Source organism: Rhinatrema bivittatum, chromosome 7 (genome assembly GCF_901001135.1).
Source record: "Rhinatrema bivittatum chromosome 7, aRhiBiv1.1, whole genome shotgun sequence".
In the NCBI taxonomy this organism is placed as follows: domain Eukaryota; kingdom Metazoa; phylum Chordata; class Amphibia; order Gymnophiona; family Rhinatrematidae; genus Rhinatrema; species Rhinatrema bivittatum.
This window is the reverse complement of record NC_042621.1, coordinates 260,868,574-260,885,543: the sequence shown is the minus strand read 5'-3', so window position 1 is coordinate 260,885,543 and position 16,970 is coordinate 260,868,574. Positions and strand designations below refer to the sequence as shown.

Genomic DNA, 16,970 nt, shown 5'->3' with positions numbered 1-16,970 from the left:
GCCTTTTTATTTATTTATTTATTATTTATAGATTTTTCTATACCGGGGTACGTAAGTAACATCACCTCGGTTTACATTCAAACAGTAATTCAGCATTGCGCTTTACAATATAACATTGTAACTGAACGAATACAAAACCATGTATAACTTTGTATTAATAGAATATAAGCAATATATGAGAGACTGTGGAAATTAAGAAGAGTAGTAGAAGATTAAGTTCATTAATAGTAGGCTTTTTTAAATAACCAGGTGTTAAGGTTTTGTTTAAATTTTTTGTGACAAAGTTCCTGGCGTAATTCAGAGGGCATGGTGTTCCATATTGTTGATCCAGCAATGATGAAAGATCGTTCTTTTGTACTAGAGAGTTTAGTCAGATTGGGTGTTGGGATCTTTAGTTTGGCTAAATTCTGGAATCTCGTTGGGCGGGAAGACGTTTTGAATTGTAGTTGATCTGTGAACCAGTGCATATCTCTATTTTGAATGGCTTTATGTATCAGCGTCATAGATTTATAAATTATCCTGGAAGCCACGGGTAGCCAGTGCAAAGACTGAAGTGCTGGAGTGATGTGATCATGGCGGCTTGTGTCGGTGATAGTGCGGGCAGCTGCATTTTGCAACATTTGTAAAGGTTGAATGGTGGCTTTAGGTAGACCCAGTAGCAGAGCATTGCAGTAATCAATCTTTGATAAAATAGTTGCTTGTAAGACTGTGCGGAAATCATATTGGTATAAAAGAGATTTAAATCGTTTAAGCGTGTGTAGCTTAAAGAAACCATTTTTGACCGTATCCGCGATGAATTTTTTAAACGTGAGATTGCTGTCAATGATGATACCAAGGCTGCGTACTTGCTGTGAAATAGTGGAGTTGTCTTGTGAAATACCAGAGTTGATCAGTGTTGTATTTTTTGGAGGTGAAATTATGATAAGCTCAGTTTTATTGGTATTGATAGCCAATTGGTTGTCTGTGAGGATTTTTGTTTCAAGGATTTAGTTAACACTTTTAAGGATTAAGTAGAAGGACAAAATAGCAAAGATACTCAATTATACGAAACCCAACTTCTCTAATATAAATACAATAATATATATACATATATTCTTTTTAGCTAAATGCTGTTTGGATGTAGCATTCATTGCATGATTGAATGGTATTTTCTTTTACTTTTTTGTTTTGTTTTTTTTAAAGCATTGATTGGAATTAACTGATACACGAACATATACAGACAGAATGGTGTAAGCCATTAAAAGGGAAGGTAAACCCCATTACCATTTTTAAAGATACGATTGGCAGCATGGCTTGTGATGCACTGGACCTTTCCTTGTGCATGAAAAATCTGACACACACACACACACTGCAGTTAATGTCTTACTGGAGCAAACTATGAGTAAACTGCGGATATTGTATACGTTTTTATATATTTTTTTAATATATTTTTTTACCATACTGGGTCAGACCAAGGGTCCATCAAGCCCAGCATCCTGTTTCCAACAGTGGCCAATCCTGGCCATAATAACCTGGCAAGTACCCAAAAACTAAGTCTATTCCATGTTACCGTTGCTAGTAATAGCAGTGGCTATTTTCTAAGTCAACCTAATTAATAGCAGGTAATGGACTTCTCCAAGAACTTCTCCAATCCTTTTTTAAACACAGATATACTAACTGCACTAACCACATCCTCTGGCAACAAATTCCAGAGTTTAATTGTGCGTTGAGTGAAAAAGAACTTTCTCCGATTAGTTTTAAATGTGCCACATGCTAACCTCATGGAGTGCCCCCTAGTCTTTCTATTATCCGAAAGAGTAAATAACTGATTAACATCTACCCGTTCTAGACCTCTCGTGATTTTAAACACCTCTATCATATCCCCCCTCAGCCGTCTCTTCTCCAAGCTGAAAAGTCCTAACCTCTTTAGTCTTTCCTCATAGGGGAGCTGTTCCATTCCCCTTATCATTTTGGTACCCCTTCTCTGTACCTTCTCCATCACAATTATATCTTTTCTGCGATGCGGCGACCAGAATTGTACACAGTATTCAAGGTGCGGTCTCACCATGGAGCGATACAGAGGCATTATGACATTTTCCGTTTTATTCACCATTCCCTTTCTAATAATTCCCAACATTCTGTTTGCTTTTTTGACTGCCGCAGCACATTGAAGCGACGATTTCAATGTGTTATCCACTATGACGCCTAGATCTCTTTCTTGGGTTGTAGCACCTACTATGGAACCTAACATTGTGTAACTATAGCATGGGTTATTTTTCCCTATATGCATCACCTTGCACTTATCCACATTAAATTTCATCTGCCATTTTGATGCCCAATTTTCCAGTCTTACAAGGTCTTCCTGCAATTTTTCACAATCTGCTTGTGATTTAACTACTCTGAACAATTTTGTATCATCTGCAAATTTGATTATCTCACTCGTCGTATTTCTTTCCAGATCATTTATAAATATATTGAAAAGTAAGGGTCCCAATACAGATCCCTGAGGCACTCCACTGCCCACTCCCTTCCACTGAGAAAATTGTCCATTTAATCCTACTCTCTGTTTCCTGTCTTTTAGCCAGTTTGCAATCCACGAAAGGACATCGCCACCTATCCCATGACTTTTTACTTTTCCTAGAAGCCTCTCATGAGGAACTTTGTCAAACGCCTTCTGAAAATCCAAGTATACTACATCTACTGGTTCACCTTTATCCACATGTTTATTAACTCCTTCAAAAAAGTGAAGCAGATTTGTGAGGCAAGACTTGCCTTGGGTAAAGCCATGCTGACTTTGTTCCATTAAACCATGTCTTTCTATATGTTCTGTGATTTTGATGTTTAGAACACTTTCCACTATTTTTCCTGGCACTGAAGTCAGGCTAACCGGTCTGTAGTTTCCCGGATCGCCCCGGAGCCCTTTTTAAATATTGGGGTTACATTAGCTATCCTCCAGTCTTCAGGTACAATGGGTGATTTTAATGATAGGTTACAAATTTTTACTAATAGGTCTGAAATTTCATTTTTTAGTTCCTTCAGAACTCTGGGGTGTATACCATCCGGTCCAGATGATTTACTACTCTTCAGTTTGTCAATCAGGTCTACCACATCTTCTAGGTTCACCGTGATTTGATTCAGTCCATCTGAATCATTGCCCATGAAAACCTTCTCCAGTACGGGTACCTCCCCAACATCTTCTTCAGTAAACACCGAAGCAAAGAAATCATTTAATCTTTCCGCGATGGCCTTATCTTCTCTAAGTGCCCCTTTAACCCCTCGATCATCTAATGGTCCAACTGACTCCCTCACAGGCTTTCTGCTTCGGATATATTTTTAAAAGTTTTTACTGTGAGTTTTTGCCTCTACGGCCAACTTCTTTTCAAATTCTCTCTTAGCCTGTCTTATCAATGTCTTACATTTATCTTGCCAACATTTATGTATTATCCTATTTTCTTCTGTTGGATCCTTCTTCCAATTTTTGAATGAAGATCTTTTGGCTAAAATAGCTTCTTTCACCTCCCCTTTTAACCATGCCGGTAATCGTTTTGCCTTCTTTCCACCTTTCTTAATGTGTGGAATACATCTGGACTGTGCTTCTAGAATGGCATTTTTTAACAATGACCACACCTCTTGCACATTTTTTACTTTTGTAGCTGCTCCTTTAAGTTTTTTTCTAACAATTTTTCTCATTGTATCAAAGTTTCCCTTTTGAAAGTTTAGCACGAGAGCCGTGGATTTGCCTACTGTTCCTCTTCCAGTCATTAATTCAAATTTGACCATATTATGATCACTATTGCCAAGCGGCCCCACCACCGTTACCTCTCTCACCAAGTCCTGTGCTCCACTGAGAATTAGATCTATAATTGCTCCCTCTCTCGTCGGTTCCTTAACCAATTGCTCCATAAAGCTATCATTTATTCCATCCAGGAACGTTATCTCTCTAGCATGTCCCAATGATACATTTACCCAGTCAATTTTGGGGTAATTGAAGTCTCCCATTATTACCGTGCTACTAATTTGGTTAGCTTCCCTAATTTCTCTTAGCATTTCACTGTCCGTCTCACCATCTTGACCAGATGGACGGTAGTATACTCCTAACACTATAGTCTTCCCCGACACACAAGGGATTTCTACCCATAAAGATTCAATTTTGCATTTAATCTCATGCAGGATGTTTATCCTGTTGGACTCTATGCCATCCCGGACATAAAGCGCCACATCGCCTCCCAGGTGCTCCTCTCTGTCATTGCGATATAATTTGTACCCCGGTATAGCACTGTCCCATTGGTTATCCTCCTTCCACCATGTCTCTGAGATGCCAATTAAGTCTATGTCATCATTCACTGCTATACATTCTAATTCTCCCATCTTACTACTTAGATTTCTGGCATTAGTATACAAACATTTCAAAGTTTGTTTTTTGTTTGTATTTTCATTCTGCTTTTTAATTGATAGGGATAAGTTAGAATTTTTTAGCTCAGGTGAGTTTTTAGTTACAGGCACTTGGACTACTTTTCTTATTATTGGAACCTCACTGTCGGGATGCCCTAATTCTAATGCATCATTAGTATCCTTTGAAGATACCTCTCTCTGAACCATGTGCTGCTGAGCAACTGTCGACTTTCCTCTTTGTTCTAGTTTAAAAGCTGCTCTATCTCCTTTTTAAAGGTTAGCTCCAGCAGTCTGGTTCCACCCTGGTTAAGTTGGAGCCCATCCCTTCGGAAAGAGACTCCCCCTTCCCCAAAAGGTTCCCCAGTTCCTAACAAAACTGAATCCCTCTTCCTTGCACCATCGTCTCATCCACGCATTGAGACTCCGGAGCTCTGCCTGCCTCTGGTGACCTGCGCGTGGAACAGGGAGCATTTCAGAGAATGCTACCCTGGAGGTTCTGGATTTAAGCTTTCTACCTAAGAGCCTAAATTTGGCTTCCAGAACCTCCCTCCCACATTTTCCTAAGTCGTTGGTGCCCACATGTACCACGACAGCCAGCTCCTCCTCAGCACTATCTAAAATCCTATCTAGGTGACGCGTGAGGTCCGCCACCTTCGCACCAGGTAGGCATGTTACTAGGCGATCCTCACGCCCACCAACCACCCAGCTATCTACATTCCTAATAATCGAATCACCAACTATGACGGCCGACCTAACCCTTCCCTCGTGGGCAGTAGGGCCTTGGGGAGATATCCTCAGTGCGAAAGGACAATGCATCACCTGGAGAGCAGGTCCTTGCTACAGGATCCTTTCCTGCTGCACCTGGTTGATGGTCTCCAATCATGAGACTCGTTCTCTGAGAGCCAGGAGTTCTTTGCATCGCATGCACATGTACAACTTTTCACCGGTGGGTAAAAAATCATAATCCAAACAGTCTAACTTCAGTTAGTCATCCAGAGTGACTCACTGCTCTCTTGATTAACAAGTGTTGCTACCTATTCAAACCCTATCACACTACCTCAACACTTTCCAAGGTGAGTAACTGAGCTGAACTTTTCAACCTTTTTATTTAGGTATACACTGCTCCTAGCTTATTTCTAGCTTCTGGCTACTTTTTGTGGGGGGTTTTTGGGGTTTCTTTTTAAATACAAACACTCAGTTCTGCTTACTAGCTGCCTTACGGACTTTTAAAAATAAACACACTACCTACTGCTTACTAGCTGTCTTTTTGACTATTTAAAAATACAAACAGTCTAAACTTGTTTATTCACTGCCTTACTATTAAAAGCACAAACACACTAAATAATATTCCCAAATAGTTCACTTTGCCCCAATACTTTTAAAAAAGACAATGTCCCAAGCAAAAACTTACTGATTCCTTTCAGCCACCAGCAAGGGGCTCCTCTCCTCTCAGTGCTCCCACTGATCTTAACTGACCAAGATACCGACGTTTCCTTATCTGTCCTTTCAGGCCTCTCTCTTGGGTAAAGCTCCCTTGTACTCTTGATGGCTCCTGGTCTAGAGATGTCAAATGCACCTTTGCTGTATACTGGGAGGTCCTTGTCGGGGCAGAAACAGGCCACAGATGTGTCACAGACATAAACCAGGGGCAAAAAAAGTGTCCGTACAGCTCTGCTGTTTCTTAGGACGCGCACCACAGTTAGCCGTGGGGAGGGCCATTTTCAGGTAAAAGTCTGTGGCTACTTTTTACCCGCAGGCTTTAGCCCAAAAATCTCAAAGCCATTTTAACGTGCTTAAATCCGCTTTGAAAATCTGCAGGTGTGGGCAGAACCCAGTGTGGCCTGCTCTTCAGCGGGAGTTTATACGCAGACGTTAAAAAATTGAAAGAATGTGCATAAATCCCCATCCTGCCCCATCTCTGGCACCCCGCCTCCCCCCCAAAAAAAATGTCTCTTTAGCGTGTGCGTAAAAGTGCACATGAAATCGTGTTCCTTGCATACTTTTATGTGCATTCTCGCTGGGGCGGTTTTCAAAGAGCCACATACGCACCTTTGAAAATGTCCCCAAATATGTAACATTCATGGCCTGGCTGTTCAGCAAAATGACTTTTTTTCTTATGTTACCAGGATTGCATACGAAAATGTTTTATGAAATTTTGATGAAAAAAAAGAAAATAATTACACAGCCGCATTGCGAGCGCCTTACTCGGCACACATCACACAACACCTTGCGTTGATGTCCCTTTTTCTGAAAGGAGCTTTGCCCCTTTGGTGGTAAAGAAAAACACTCAGATTTTCCTTCTGAAATGGCAGCAATGCACAGTATAATTTCTAGTCTTCTATGTTGATGTCTGCTCACGTACATAAAAAGGCTGTATTTGAGCTTCCGCTTCTTCAGATGTGACCAAACAGATCCCATGTGAAGGAGGGGACCTCTGTGGTCTTGAAAGCTCATTTAAAATATCCTCTTGGGATACATTTGTTCTTGGTCCACAGGAAGGTACTGCACCCTGCCAAGAATCCTACGTGTGTCGCTCTGAGTCGGTGGCCACAGCTTGGAACAGGATGTTAATGCTGCTGTCACAGAGAACTCAGAAGCACCTAAGGCCATAAGTGCCATGCTGGGTCAGAGCAAAGTCCATCGAGCCCAGCATCCTGCTTCTGACAGCGGCCGGTCCAGCGCATAAGTAGCCAGCAGGTCCCAAAAGGATTACGCCCCAGGAATTAGCAGCGGCTTTCCCAAGTCTACCTGGCTAATAATAATTGTTTTATGGACTTTTCCTGCAGGAACTCGTCCAAACCTCTTTAAAACCCCGTCATGCCAGTCGCCTTGACCATGTCCTCTGGCAGCAGATTCCAAAATCTGATTGTGAGCTGAGTGAAAAAAAAAACAAAACAACTTTCTCTGATTTATTTTAAATATGCTAATTGTTTGTTTCTTGGCATGTCCCCTGGTTTTAATATTATTTAAAAGGGCAAATAACCGTTCCCTATTTGCCCATTCCATCCTCTTCATGATCTTATAATTGTTTATCATATCCCCTCTCGGTCATCTCTTTTCCAAACTCTGGGGCCACACATAATTTGTTTAGCCTTTTCTTCACAAAGGATCCTTTCCTTCTCCTCCATCATTTTTGTTGCCCTTTTCTGTAGCTTTTCTAGTTCTGCCATAGCTTTTCTGTGAGACCCAGCAGTACAGAGGCATTGTAATATCCTCCATTCCTCTCCATTTCATTTACTTTTTTGTCTGCCGCTGTGCACGGAGCTAAGGACCTCAGAGTATTGTCCACAAGGACTCCAAAGGTCCTTTTCCTGGGTCATGATTCCTAATAAGGAACCCAGCATTGTGTACCCCTAGCTAGGATTGTTCTTCCCCATGTGCATTGCTTTGCACTTGTTCACATTTAATTTCATCTGCCGTTCACAGGCCCAGTCTCGCAAGATCCTTCTGCAGTTCCTCACAATCCGCTGCGGTTTTAAAACTTTTTGATCACCTCACTGGTTTCCTTTTCCAGATTATTAATGAATATTAGACTACTGTAATGCTCTTCTTCTAGGACTCCCTTACTCTTCCATCAAACCTCTACAACCTCTACAAATGTTACAACATGCCACAGCGAGACTCATTGCAAACTCTCGTAAATACGACCACATCACCCCTATACTCAGAGACCTACACTGGCTCCCCATAGCCTCTCGCATTATCTACAAAGCACTCACCATAATGCATAAAGCAATTTACACCCACAACTCCAACTGGCTAGACCTACCCTTCACAACCACCCAGTCCAATCGACCGACTAGAACGACCAATAAAGGCACCCTAGTTGTGCCCTCCCTTAAAGCAGCCCATCTCACCTCTACACGTGACCGTGCTCTTTCCATAGCAGGTCCCACTCACTGGAACACACTGCCGCCTGACCTACGCCTTGAACCATGTATGAACAACTTCAAAAAAATTGAAAACATGGTTGTTCAAACATGCCTACCCAGAATAAAAACTCACACCTTCTCCAATAAAAAATAGACCACATTGCGTCTGTTCCATCTTCCTCATACTGAGGAACCATATGTTGTTATCCTCTCTCCTCGTTCACACCGAGGAACCATGTTAATGTTAATGTTACTGTTTTTTCTCGTCTATCCTATTTAATTATTTACCCTCCTCCCAGTTTCTAATTCCCTGTTAAAACGTAACTTCCATACTTTACCAGTTTTGATGTAAACCGGCATGATGTCCACAACCAATGCTGGTATATAAAAATGTTTAAATAAATAAAATAAAATATGTTAAACAGATCCCTGGGGCCCTCCTTGACTCCTATTTCTCCACTCGGAAGACTGACCATTTAGTCCTGCTCTCTGTTTCCTCTCTTTTAACCGGTTACCTAACCACAGTGGGGAATGGCTGTCCTAGCTGAGGTCTAAGAGTTCCCTAGTATGAATTCTAACAAGAACAAATATTTTGTAATAGATAATACTTCTATTGCTTTCCAGGATGTATTATTAATTCATTCTCTCTCTTTCCTTTTTCCCTGCCTCCATGCATCCCATTTTCCCCACCATCTCTCCCTCTCTGTTTATTCTCTTCTTCGGCCTCGCAATCATCATCCTGTTCCGCTACTGCGATTCATGCTTCTCCTTCCCTCACCCACTCCCTGTCCCTCATTCTCCCAATCCACTTCTCTTTCCTTAACTCTCTCCTGTTTTCCTGTCTTTCTTTGTCTTCATTTTTTTTTCTGTTTCCCTCTTGGATTAATCTCTCACTCACACTCTTTCTTGGACTCCCCATGCGCCATTTCTCCACTCCGCCCCCTCCACATTCCTTGCTTCCCCCTCTCTTCTTCTCTTTCAGCTTTGAGAAGCAGTTACACCTGCAATACGTGCAACGTGGTCCTAAACTCCATTGAGCAATATCACGCGCACCTTCAAGGCGCCCGACATCAGAACAAGTAGGTGGAACAGAAGGCCTTGGTTTTTTTCTCAGGCTGCAGTGCCACTGATGTGATTAAAACATTTCTTATTAAGGGACCTTTCCTGTACATTTAAAAGAGGCATCCAGGCAAAAGCCCATCAGGAATTGGCTCACACTTTGCTTTGATGTCTATTGTGAGATGTTTATTTATTTAGGGCTTGGTAAGGAATTTTTTTTTAATTTAACTTTTGTGGAATTGGATACAGATATGCAGTGGATTTTTTTTTCCTTCCTCTGGATTACTGCGAAAAATGCAGAAAGAGGGAATCTGAAGTGGGTGGGATTTGATGAATCTGTGGTGGTCTTTCTTCTTAACCAACTGTGTAACTATGCTATTTGGGGTACTTCCTGGTCCTGGGGCTTCTGGTACACAATAATGCAGGCTGAAATCTGCAGACTAGAGCCTGGTTCTGTGGGCTCATTTTATGCTTTGGCATAATACATCTTTGGCATAACTCCTATGAGGCGACGCTACTACTCATACCCCTAACTGCAAAGGACGATAAATGCGACAGGTGCTTTGGTGTAAGTCCACAGCATGTCTATTTCAGTGGTCTGTACCAACAACTTATACTGCTGGTCTGCAGGACAGTCAGCTACAGTACTATAACTTCATGGAGTAATGTACACTTGTGTGTCTACAAGCTTATAAGCTCCAGGAAGCAGGGACTCTTTCAAATGTGTATCTGTATGGTGCTGCATACCTCCAGAAAGTGTTGGCACAGTTCACTGATCCTGCATCATTAGAGTTGGTGCCACTACCTTCCTTTTTCTCACTGCAATCTCCATGAACTCTGGGGTAGATTTTACAAAAGTATGCGTGATTTTATAAGATACGCGCGTAGCCGTATCTTATAAAAATCCGGGTTCGGCGAGCGAAATCGGAGCGCCTTGGAGGAAACTTTCCTTCCGCCTCCCCTCACCTTCCCCTCCCTTCCCCTACCTAACCCAGCCCCCCGGCCCTATCTAACCCCCCCTATCTTTGTTGGCAGATTTACGCCTGCCAGAGGCAGGCGTAAATCTGCGTGCGCCAGCGGGCTGCTGGCGCACCATCCCCCAACCCGGAGCTGGTCCGGAGGCCTCGACCACGCCCCCGACACGCGCCCCGTCCCGAAATTCGCGCCACCCACCCGACACGCCCCCAACACACCCCCTTTGCAAAGCCCCGGGACTTACGCGCGCCACCGAGCCTATGCAAAATAGGCTCGGCGCGCGCAGGGGCCTTTTAAGAGGGTTACGCGCATAACTTATGCGCGTAACCCTTTTAAAATCCGGCCCTCTGGCTTTGCAGTTTTGGTTTCTTGAATATGAGCACCAGAGTGGCATGAGATGTCTTGAATTAGCATGGGATAGGCTTGCCCCCTGAAGACTAGGAGCCATCTAGTATTAGCTATGCTGTCGTTATTAATGATGTGCTGAGGGTCCGATTCGCAGTGTAAGCACGGTGACGTCCACTGATAAATGCAGCAAGATTTTGAAAGTTCTGGTAGAGCAAGAGCCAGACTCTATCCAGTGATAGTAAACCAGATAGTGAGAAGTAGGAGCTTCTTTGGTCTTCAAGAACAGGAGGAGAGCACAAAGACAAGCTGCAGGTTTAGCCAGGTCTGAGATGCCCTCTTCCTTCTCTTGTTCTTGCATTTTGTTCGCTTTTTGGGGGAGAAGACTGAGGAAGACATCCGGCTGGAACAGGTACTGCTTAAAGTGCACTTAACCACGTTCCCTGCCTCCCCACAGGGAAGCTCACATCGAGAAGAGTAAACATTATTAGGTTGGAAAATGGGGATTGCCCCTTCAATCAAAAGATAAGATGCCTATTGTAGCAGCTTTTGAAGCTAAACTAGAGTCCTCTGGGTGGTCTTCTCTGTGCTCCTCCAGAATGGGGGCTTCAGTCAGATGCCAGGGCTGGGATGGTGCTTGGATCGCTGCAGTTTGAACAAAGAAGGGGAACTGAGAGGGGCTGCTTCCACCTAAGCACTGGGTGTATACAGCTCTGAGAGGCTGGGGAAGGGCAGGGAGGTTCGGAGTGTGGGTGATTATGATCTCAGGCACTGTCATGTTTGAGCAAATGTTATCTGAAAACCAGGACAGTCCCAGGCTGGGACCTTCAGGCTCATTAATTTCTGTTGAAATCAGAGAGACTAGGGTATGAAGCTTTTAATTAGAGCTTTAGCAAGGGGGAGGTCCCAGCACGACACCAGGGAAAATGCTGATCATTAAAAGTGATCTCCAGCAGCAGTAGAAGAGGGAAGGTTGAACAGTCAACATGCTTCAGCGACCAGGGAGAACTTACGGAGAGGAATGAGGGACACTTTTGAATTTTATTGCCATCAAAACACACTGCAAAAGCAAACTGCAGTAAGAGGAAAATTATTCTATTGAAGCATCATGTTCGGTTCATGTGCATAGCAGGTGGAGAGAGGAAAGCAAAGAAAACCAGCTACAGTGAGTAGAAGAAAGCAGAGGAATCAGACAGAGGACAAGTCGTCCGACAGCAGTGATTGTGCTCTGTAAGGAAGAAGAAAGCTGAGATGTTCTGTATGGCAGGCAGAGAAAGGTTGCACCAGCAGTTGGGGAGTGAAGTGAAATCAGCCCCATATTGCCATCAAACAGCTGTAAGCAGTAAGTCTGTAAATCTGTGCTCCTGTGAGGGAGTATACAAAAGATTCCCTCAAACCATCTTAGAACCCAGGCTGGAGCCATCTAATTAAGGCACAGACCTGCAAAGGATTCTGGGTCCCAGGAGGCTCCCTTCCTAACAATATAAAGGCTTAGGAAGGTTCCAGGGAGCTTCTCTGAGTCCATAGTATGCATATACAGGGGCAGATTTTCAAAGGGGTACGCGCGTACCCCCCGAAAACCTCTCCCAAGCTCCCCCTGCGCGCACCGAGCCTATGTTGCATAGGCTGCCGGTGCGTGCGTAAATCCCGGAGCTTTCCTGGGGGGCGTGTCGGAGGGGCGTGTCGCGGCGGCGCGTCATCCGGGGGCGGGGCCACGGGTGTGGTTCTGGCCCGGGGGCGTTTCGGAGGCGTATGTGAGGACTACCATCCTGCTTGTCCTGTGAGAAAGCAAATGTTGCTTACCTGTAACAGGTGTTCTCACAGGACAGCAGGATGTTAGTCCTCACGAAACCCGCCCGCCGCCCCATGGTGTTGGGTTCGCAACGTTTTGTTGTTTTATTTTTTCGGCACTACCTGTAGCTATTAAATAAGACTGAAGGGGGACCCCTGCTGTCTGCAGGGTTAGTGCCATGCTGGGCATGCCCAGTAGGGACCAGTCAAAGTTCTGGAAACTTTGACAGAAGTTTTCCGTGATTGGGCTCCATCCTGATGATGTCACCCATATGTGAGGACTAACATCCTGCTGTGCTGTGAGAATACCTGTTAAAGGTGCTTTCTCCCTCCTGGGATGGATTGTGAAACTGTCTTCAGTAATCAGGAAATGGGGGTTCTCCTATCCACAATATCTGGGATAATACTGCTTGGATCTTCTTTTGTATTCCTTAGCTGTTTGCAATTAGTGTATATTAACCATATTAACCAATATATTCTCACCATAGTCTCAACATATCCTTACCAATCTCCTCGCAAGTATGATTTGCTACTATGCGCTTTCAAACTCGCTCTTATTCACTCTAATCACACGTTCCCTATATGAGGGCCTCAGATACCCTTTGGTCTTATTTCCCATGTCTTTCGTTCTTTTCAAGCCCTTTGCACATCATCTTTCTTCCTCTCACCCTTAATGCAACCAAGCCCAAGTAATTGGATCGATCGCTTATTGTAACTGTATTGCTATGTAATTTCAATTTGTTTAAGATGTTATTGAATTAATTTTTCATACTTTGTTACTTAAAGTTTGCTTTGATGTTTCTTGTTCTATGTAAAGCCCACTGGCAAGTTTTTATTGTTCACTGTAAACCGGTTTGATTTGTATCCAATGCAAGAAGATCGGTATATAAAAGCTAAAAATAAATAAATAAATGGTGAGCATCAGGGTGGTAGCTGAGTGCCCCCTCTCTCCTCCCAGTTATGATGCCAGCCTCTCCTCCTTGATCAATTGCCAGGTTGGCAAGGGAATACCTTGGGCTGAGGGGAAACAAAATGACAGAAAAAAGTTCTCTTTGCTTTTTTCTCTCTCTGGGGTAGGAAGGGTGGGTAAAACCTTCCTCCCAACAAAAATTGAACAGAGCAAACAATCCAAAAGAGAAAGAAACTATCAACCATTGGATATGATTTCAAATAAATGTCTTTACTAACTAGAAGGTGAATTTTCAGAAGCTGCACATGGAAGAATCAGCATATATGCCTGTTAAGTAGCCTATATTATATTTAGGCTATTTTATAAACCTCAAAATATAAGTAAGGCCACAAGAGTAAAAAAGGGGCGGACCAGGGGCATTTTTGGGCGGGGCCAACATTTACGCATGTAAGTTGCTTTTCTTCATGCATAAATTGCTTATAATTTGGCATCAAGCTCGCGTATATTTACACTTGCTCTGTATCTGGAGCAAGTGATTGTAAAAGTCTTAAAAGTGAGGTAACCACTGTGTGGGATAGGACCCCGATGCTGTCCCCAAGGCACAGAGACATAAAATAGACCCCGTCTGCAACCAGTTCTCCATGGACAGCTTCTCTCTTCTGATGTCCAGGGCTCCCAGGGGTGGAGAGAAGCATAGCTTCAAGGCCCTTTTGCATTAATGAAAGTACACAGCCCTTTTCCCGTCCCTGTAAACAGCACTGATAATCACACGAGAAGCAATGTGGTTTCCAACTCCTTTACTAATAGCTGACATTAAATTGGCTGAAAATTCTTTACAGCACTTAGGTTTTAAATAAAGCTGATGAGCAAGAATAAAGATGAATAAATTTGTGACCTCACTCTTCTAGTAAAGTCTTTGAATGTATAGAAGCCAGTTCCTTAAGAATTTATCTCCTTTTCCCTTTGCAGTTACGCAGACTGAAGAAAATGTGATCCTTCTTCTAACCGCCCCCCCCCCCCCGCCCCCCCCCCCCCCCCCGCCCCCCAATTTATCTGAAGCTTTTCCCCACTGTAGAAGGATTAGAATTTAGTCCCAGTTACTTATCAAAGTATAGCAAGTCCCACTCCTCATACCTTTCCTGCAGTCTTGAATTTCCTAACTCTCCATCCGGAAGCTCCAAGGGGCCGATGCAGTAAAATGGTGGCTGAAAACAGGCGCTAGTATTGAGCTCGTTGTCTTAATATGCGCACAGCCCCATCACCTGGGCACCCAACGTAATATTTAAATGAGAGGCAGTGTTAAAAGGAGAATTGTGTGCCCATAGCACTCAAGTTTATTGCATCGGGTGCCCAGTTGCAACGGGCGCTCAATACGAGCCTCCGTTTTGATCCCGCTTCTTTTTTTTTGTTATAATACACTTCAGCATCCTCAGCAAAATAATAGGTGCCCCTTGCTATGGATGTTTAAAACTGTGTGACCAAAAGAAAAGTAGGTTTCTTTTAAACAAGTAAAAATATACATGCATTTTTCTCCATTGCAAGCAGTAAATTAAAGTTTCACAATGATGCTAAGAAAGAGGACACACTTATTGCAACACAAAGAACCTTATTTTTAATTTTTTTTCTGTGAGCCCTTGAGTGCGACTTGATTTCCCTCCACCTCTGAGGCTGGCGTTAAATTTGCCACATTAAAAAGTGAGCGCTGGGCACCCAGCGTTTTCCTGCGTAGGAGGGTAATAGCTAATGCCCTCAACTACAGAATTTACATCTGATGGGTGCTATCGGGTGCATATTTCTTAGGTCGCGCATGTTGGACGCGCTAATCTCCTTACTGCATTGGGCGCTAGTCTAGCGCGTCCAAGATGCACGCCCAACCGCACACAAACCCATGCACTAGGCTGGGCACATTTTAGTGCATCGGCCCCCAAAGGGGCATCTCATCTCAATTGCAGCCCACTTGAGTCAGTAGAAATAACACCTTCAGCTCCTTCCCTCTTGTAATGGACAGGAATCCAGTTCTCACAGAAGAACCTTCCATTCATCAGGTTCTTCTTAAATGAAAGACTCCTCTTCTTCCCAGGGATTTAGAAGCTGGGTCCCTGGTACCAAGGGCACTCAGTCCCAAAGGAACAAAAAGATAATTTTCTGACTCAAAATGGAAAAAACAAACAGGAGACAAGAAGGGTGGAAAAACTTCCTTGTCTTCCAAATGAGAAGATAATTAATCACTGAAGAAAAGCAATATAAAGAAGGAACTTCTCTGCACTGGGACACTGACTGATTTAGCCACTAGAAGTGAGATAGAGAGCAGCAGATTTTCCATACCCTATGTCTAACCTTATGTATCCAGAAAAAAGAGTTTAAAATACAAATTTATCTTTTTACCTGGCTGCCGGCAGGACAAACTGCAGGGGGGGGGAGCTGGAGCATGTCCTCCCTGCAGTGCAGAGAGGATCTTTTGGAGAAGCAGAACAGCCACATGAGCTCTGCTATCTCTCTTGGTGCTTGAGGCAGGTCTTCTGCTCCTGCAATCGCAGGCAGTCTCACGCCACGTGGGTATTCTAGTGTTAGTGGCGGCAGCCCTGCAAACGCTTCTGCTGTACAGAGGAAGATGAATTCAGCATTGGGGGCTCTTGGAAAGCCCCCAGCATGAAGGAAAGTGAGGCCGCGATTAGGGAAGATGGCAGTGTTGTTGCTTCTTGTCTCAGGGGCTGGTTCAGCCGCAGCAGAGATAAAAGTTAAAAAAAAAAAAAAAAATAGCCAAACCCAATAAAATTAAAATAAACCCTAAATCCCAGGTAGAGGAAGTCCAGGGATGGTCCCATGAGTTTTTCAGAGCTGCAATTTAAATATGGCAGCTGTGGCAATAAAAGTGAATGCAACTTAAAAAAGAGCCATAAGAACATAAGAACTTGCTATGCTGGGTCAGACCAAGGGTCCATCAAGCCCAGCATCCTGTTTCCAACAGAGGCCAAACGAGGCCACAAGAACCTGCAATTACCCAAACACTAAGAAGATCCCATGCTACTGATGCAATTAATAGCAGTGGCTATTCCCTAAGTAAACTTGATTAATAGCAGTTAATGGACTTCTCCTCCAAGAACTTATCCAAACCTTTTTTGAACCCAGCTACACCAACTGCACTAACCACATCCTCTGGCAACAAATTCCAGAGCTTAATTGTGCGTTGAATGAAAAAGAATTTTCTCCGATTAGTCTTAAATGTGCTACTTGCTAACTTCATGGAGTGCCCCCTAGTCCTTCTATTATTTGAAAGTGTAAATAACCGATTCACAGCTACTCGTTCAAGACCTCTCATGATCAAGTATTGGGGACCCAAACAACTAATTTAAACTATATTGAAATTTCTTATCCTTTACTGTCACCCAAAGCAGAAAGGTTTTAAATAGTTTATTTCACCCTAAGTATCAGCTTAAAGCACCCTCTGAGACTATTTCCTAGTGACATCAAAGGGAGAACTGGGATGCCTCTTGGGAGAAAAAAAAGTCAGTCTGAGAAGAGCTTCTAGTAAGATGGAAGGATACATCTCAGATAAAGCTACTTTTCCGGATAAGTAACACTATTTAAGACTTATCCAGCTATCTGATTTAGTAGGATAAATAATGCTATTTGAGTCTTATTCAGAT

The 16,970-nt window shown here is 43.3% G+C and overlaps 1 protein-coding gene and 1 long non-coding RNA gene across 5 annotated transcripts in view; one reads left to right on the top strand and one right to left on the bottom strand.

Annotated features, from left to right (window-relative positions):
• The window catches only part of LOC115095861 (zinc finger matrin-type protein 4-like), a 354,259-nt gene that overhangs the window by 285,324 nt on the left and 51,965 nt on the right, over positions 1-16,970 (top strand). For 3 of the 4 annotated variants that reach the window (XR_003857896.1, XM_029610141.1, XM_029610140.1), the window contains one exon: positions 9,226-9,322. The exons of the other annotated variant lie outside the window; for it this stretch is intronic. Coding sequence is in view for 2 of the 3 variants with exons in the window: in XM_029610141.1 (XP_029466001.1) it covers positions 9,226-9,322 (97 nt within the window). In the remaining variant the exon portion in view is untranslated. The remainder of the gene's footprint in view (positions 1-9,225; positions 9,323-16,970) is intronic. 4 annotated transcript variants of the gene reach the window in all.
• Positions 1-16,970, bottom strand: part of LOC115095862 — a 49,633-nt gene that overhangs the window by 26,740 nt on the left and 5,923 nt on the right. The gene's annotated exons all lie outside the window — the stretch shown is intronic.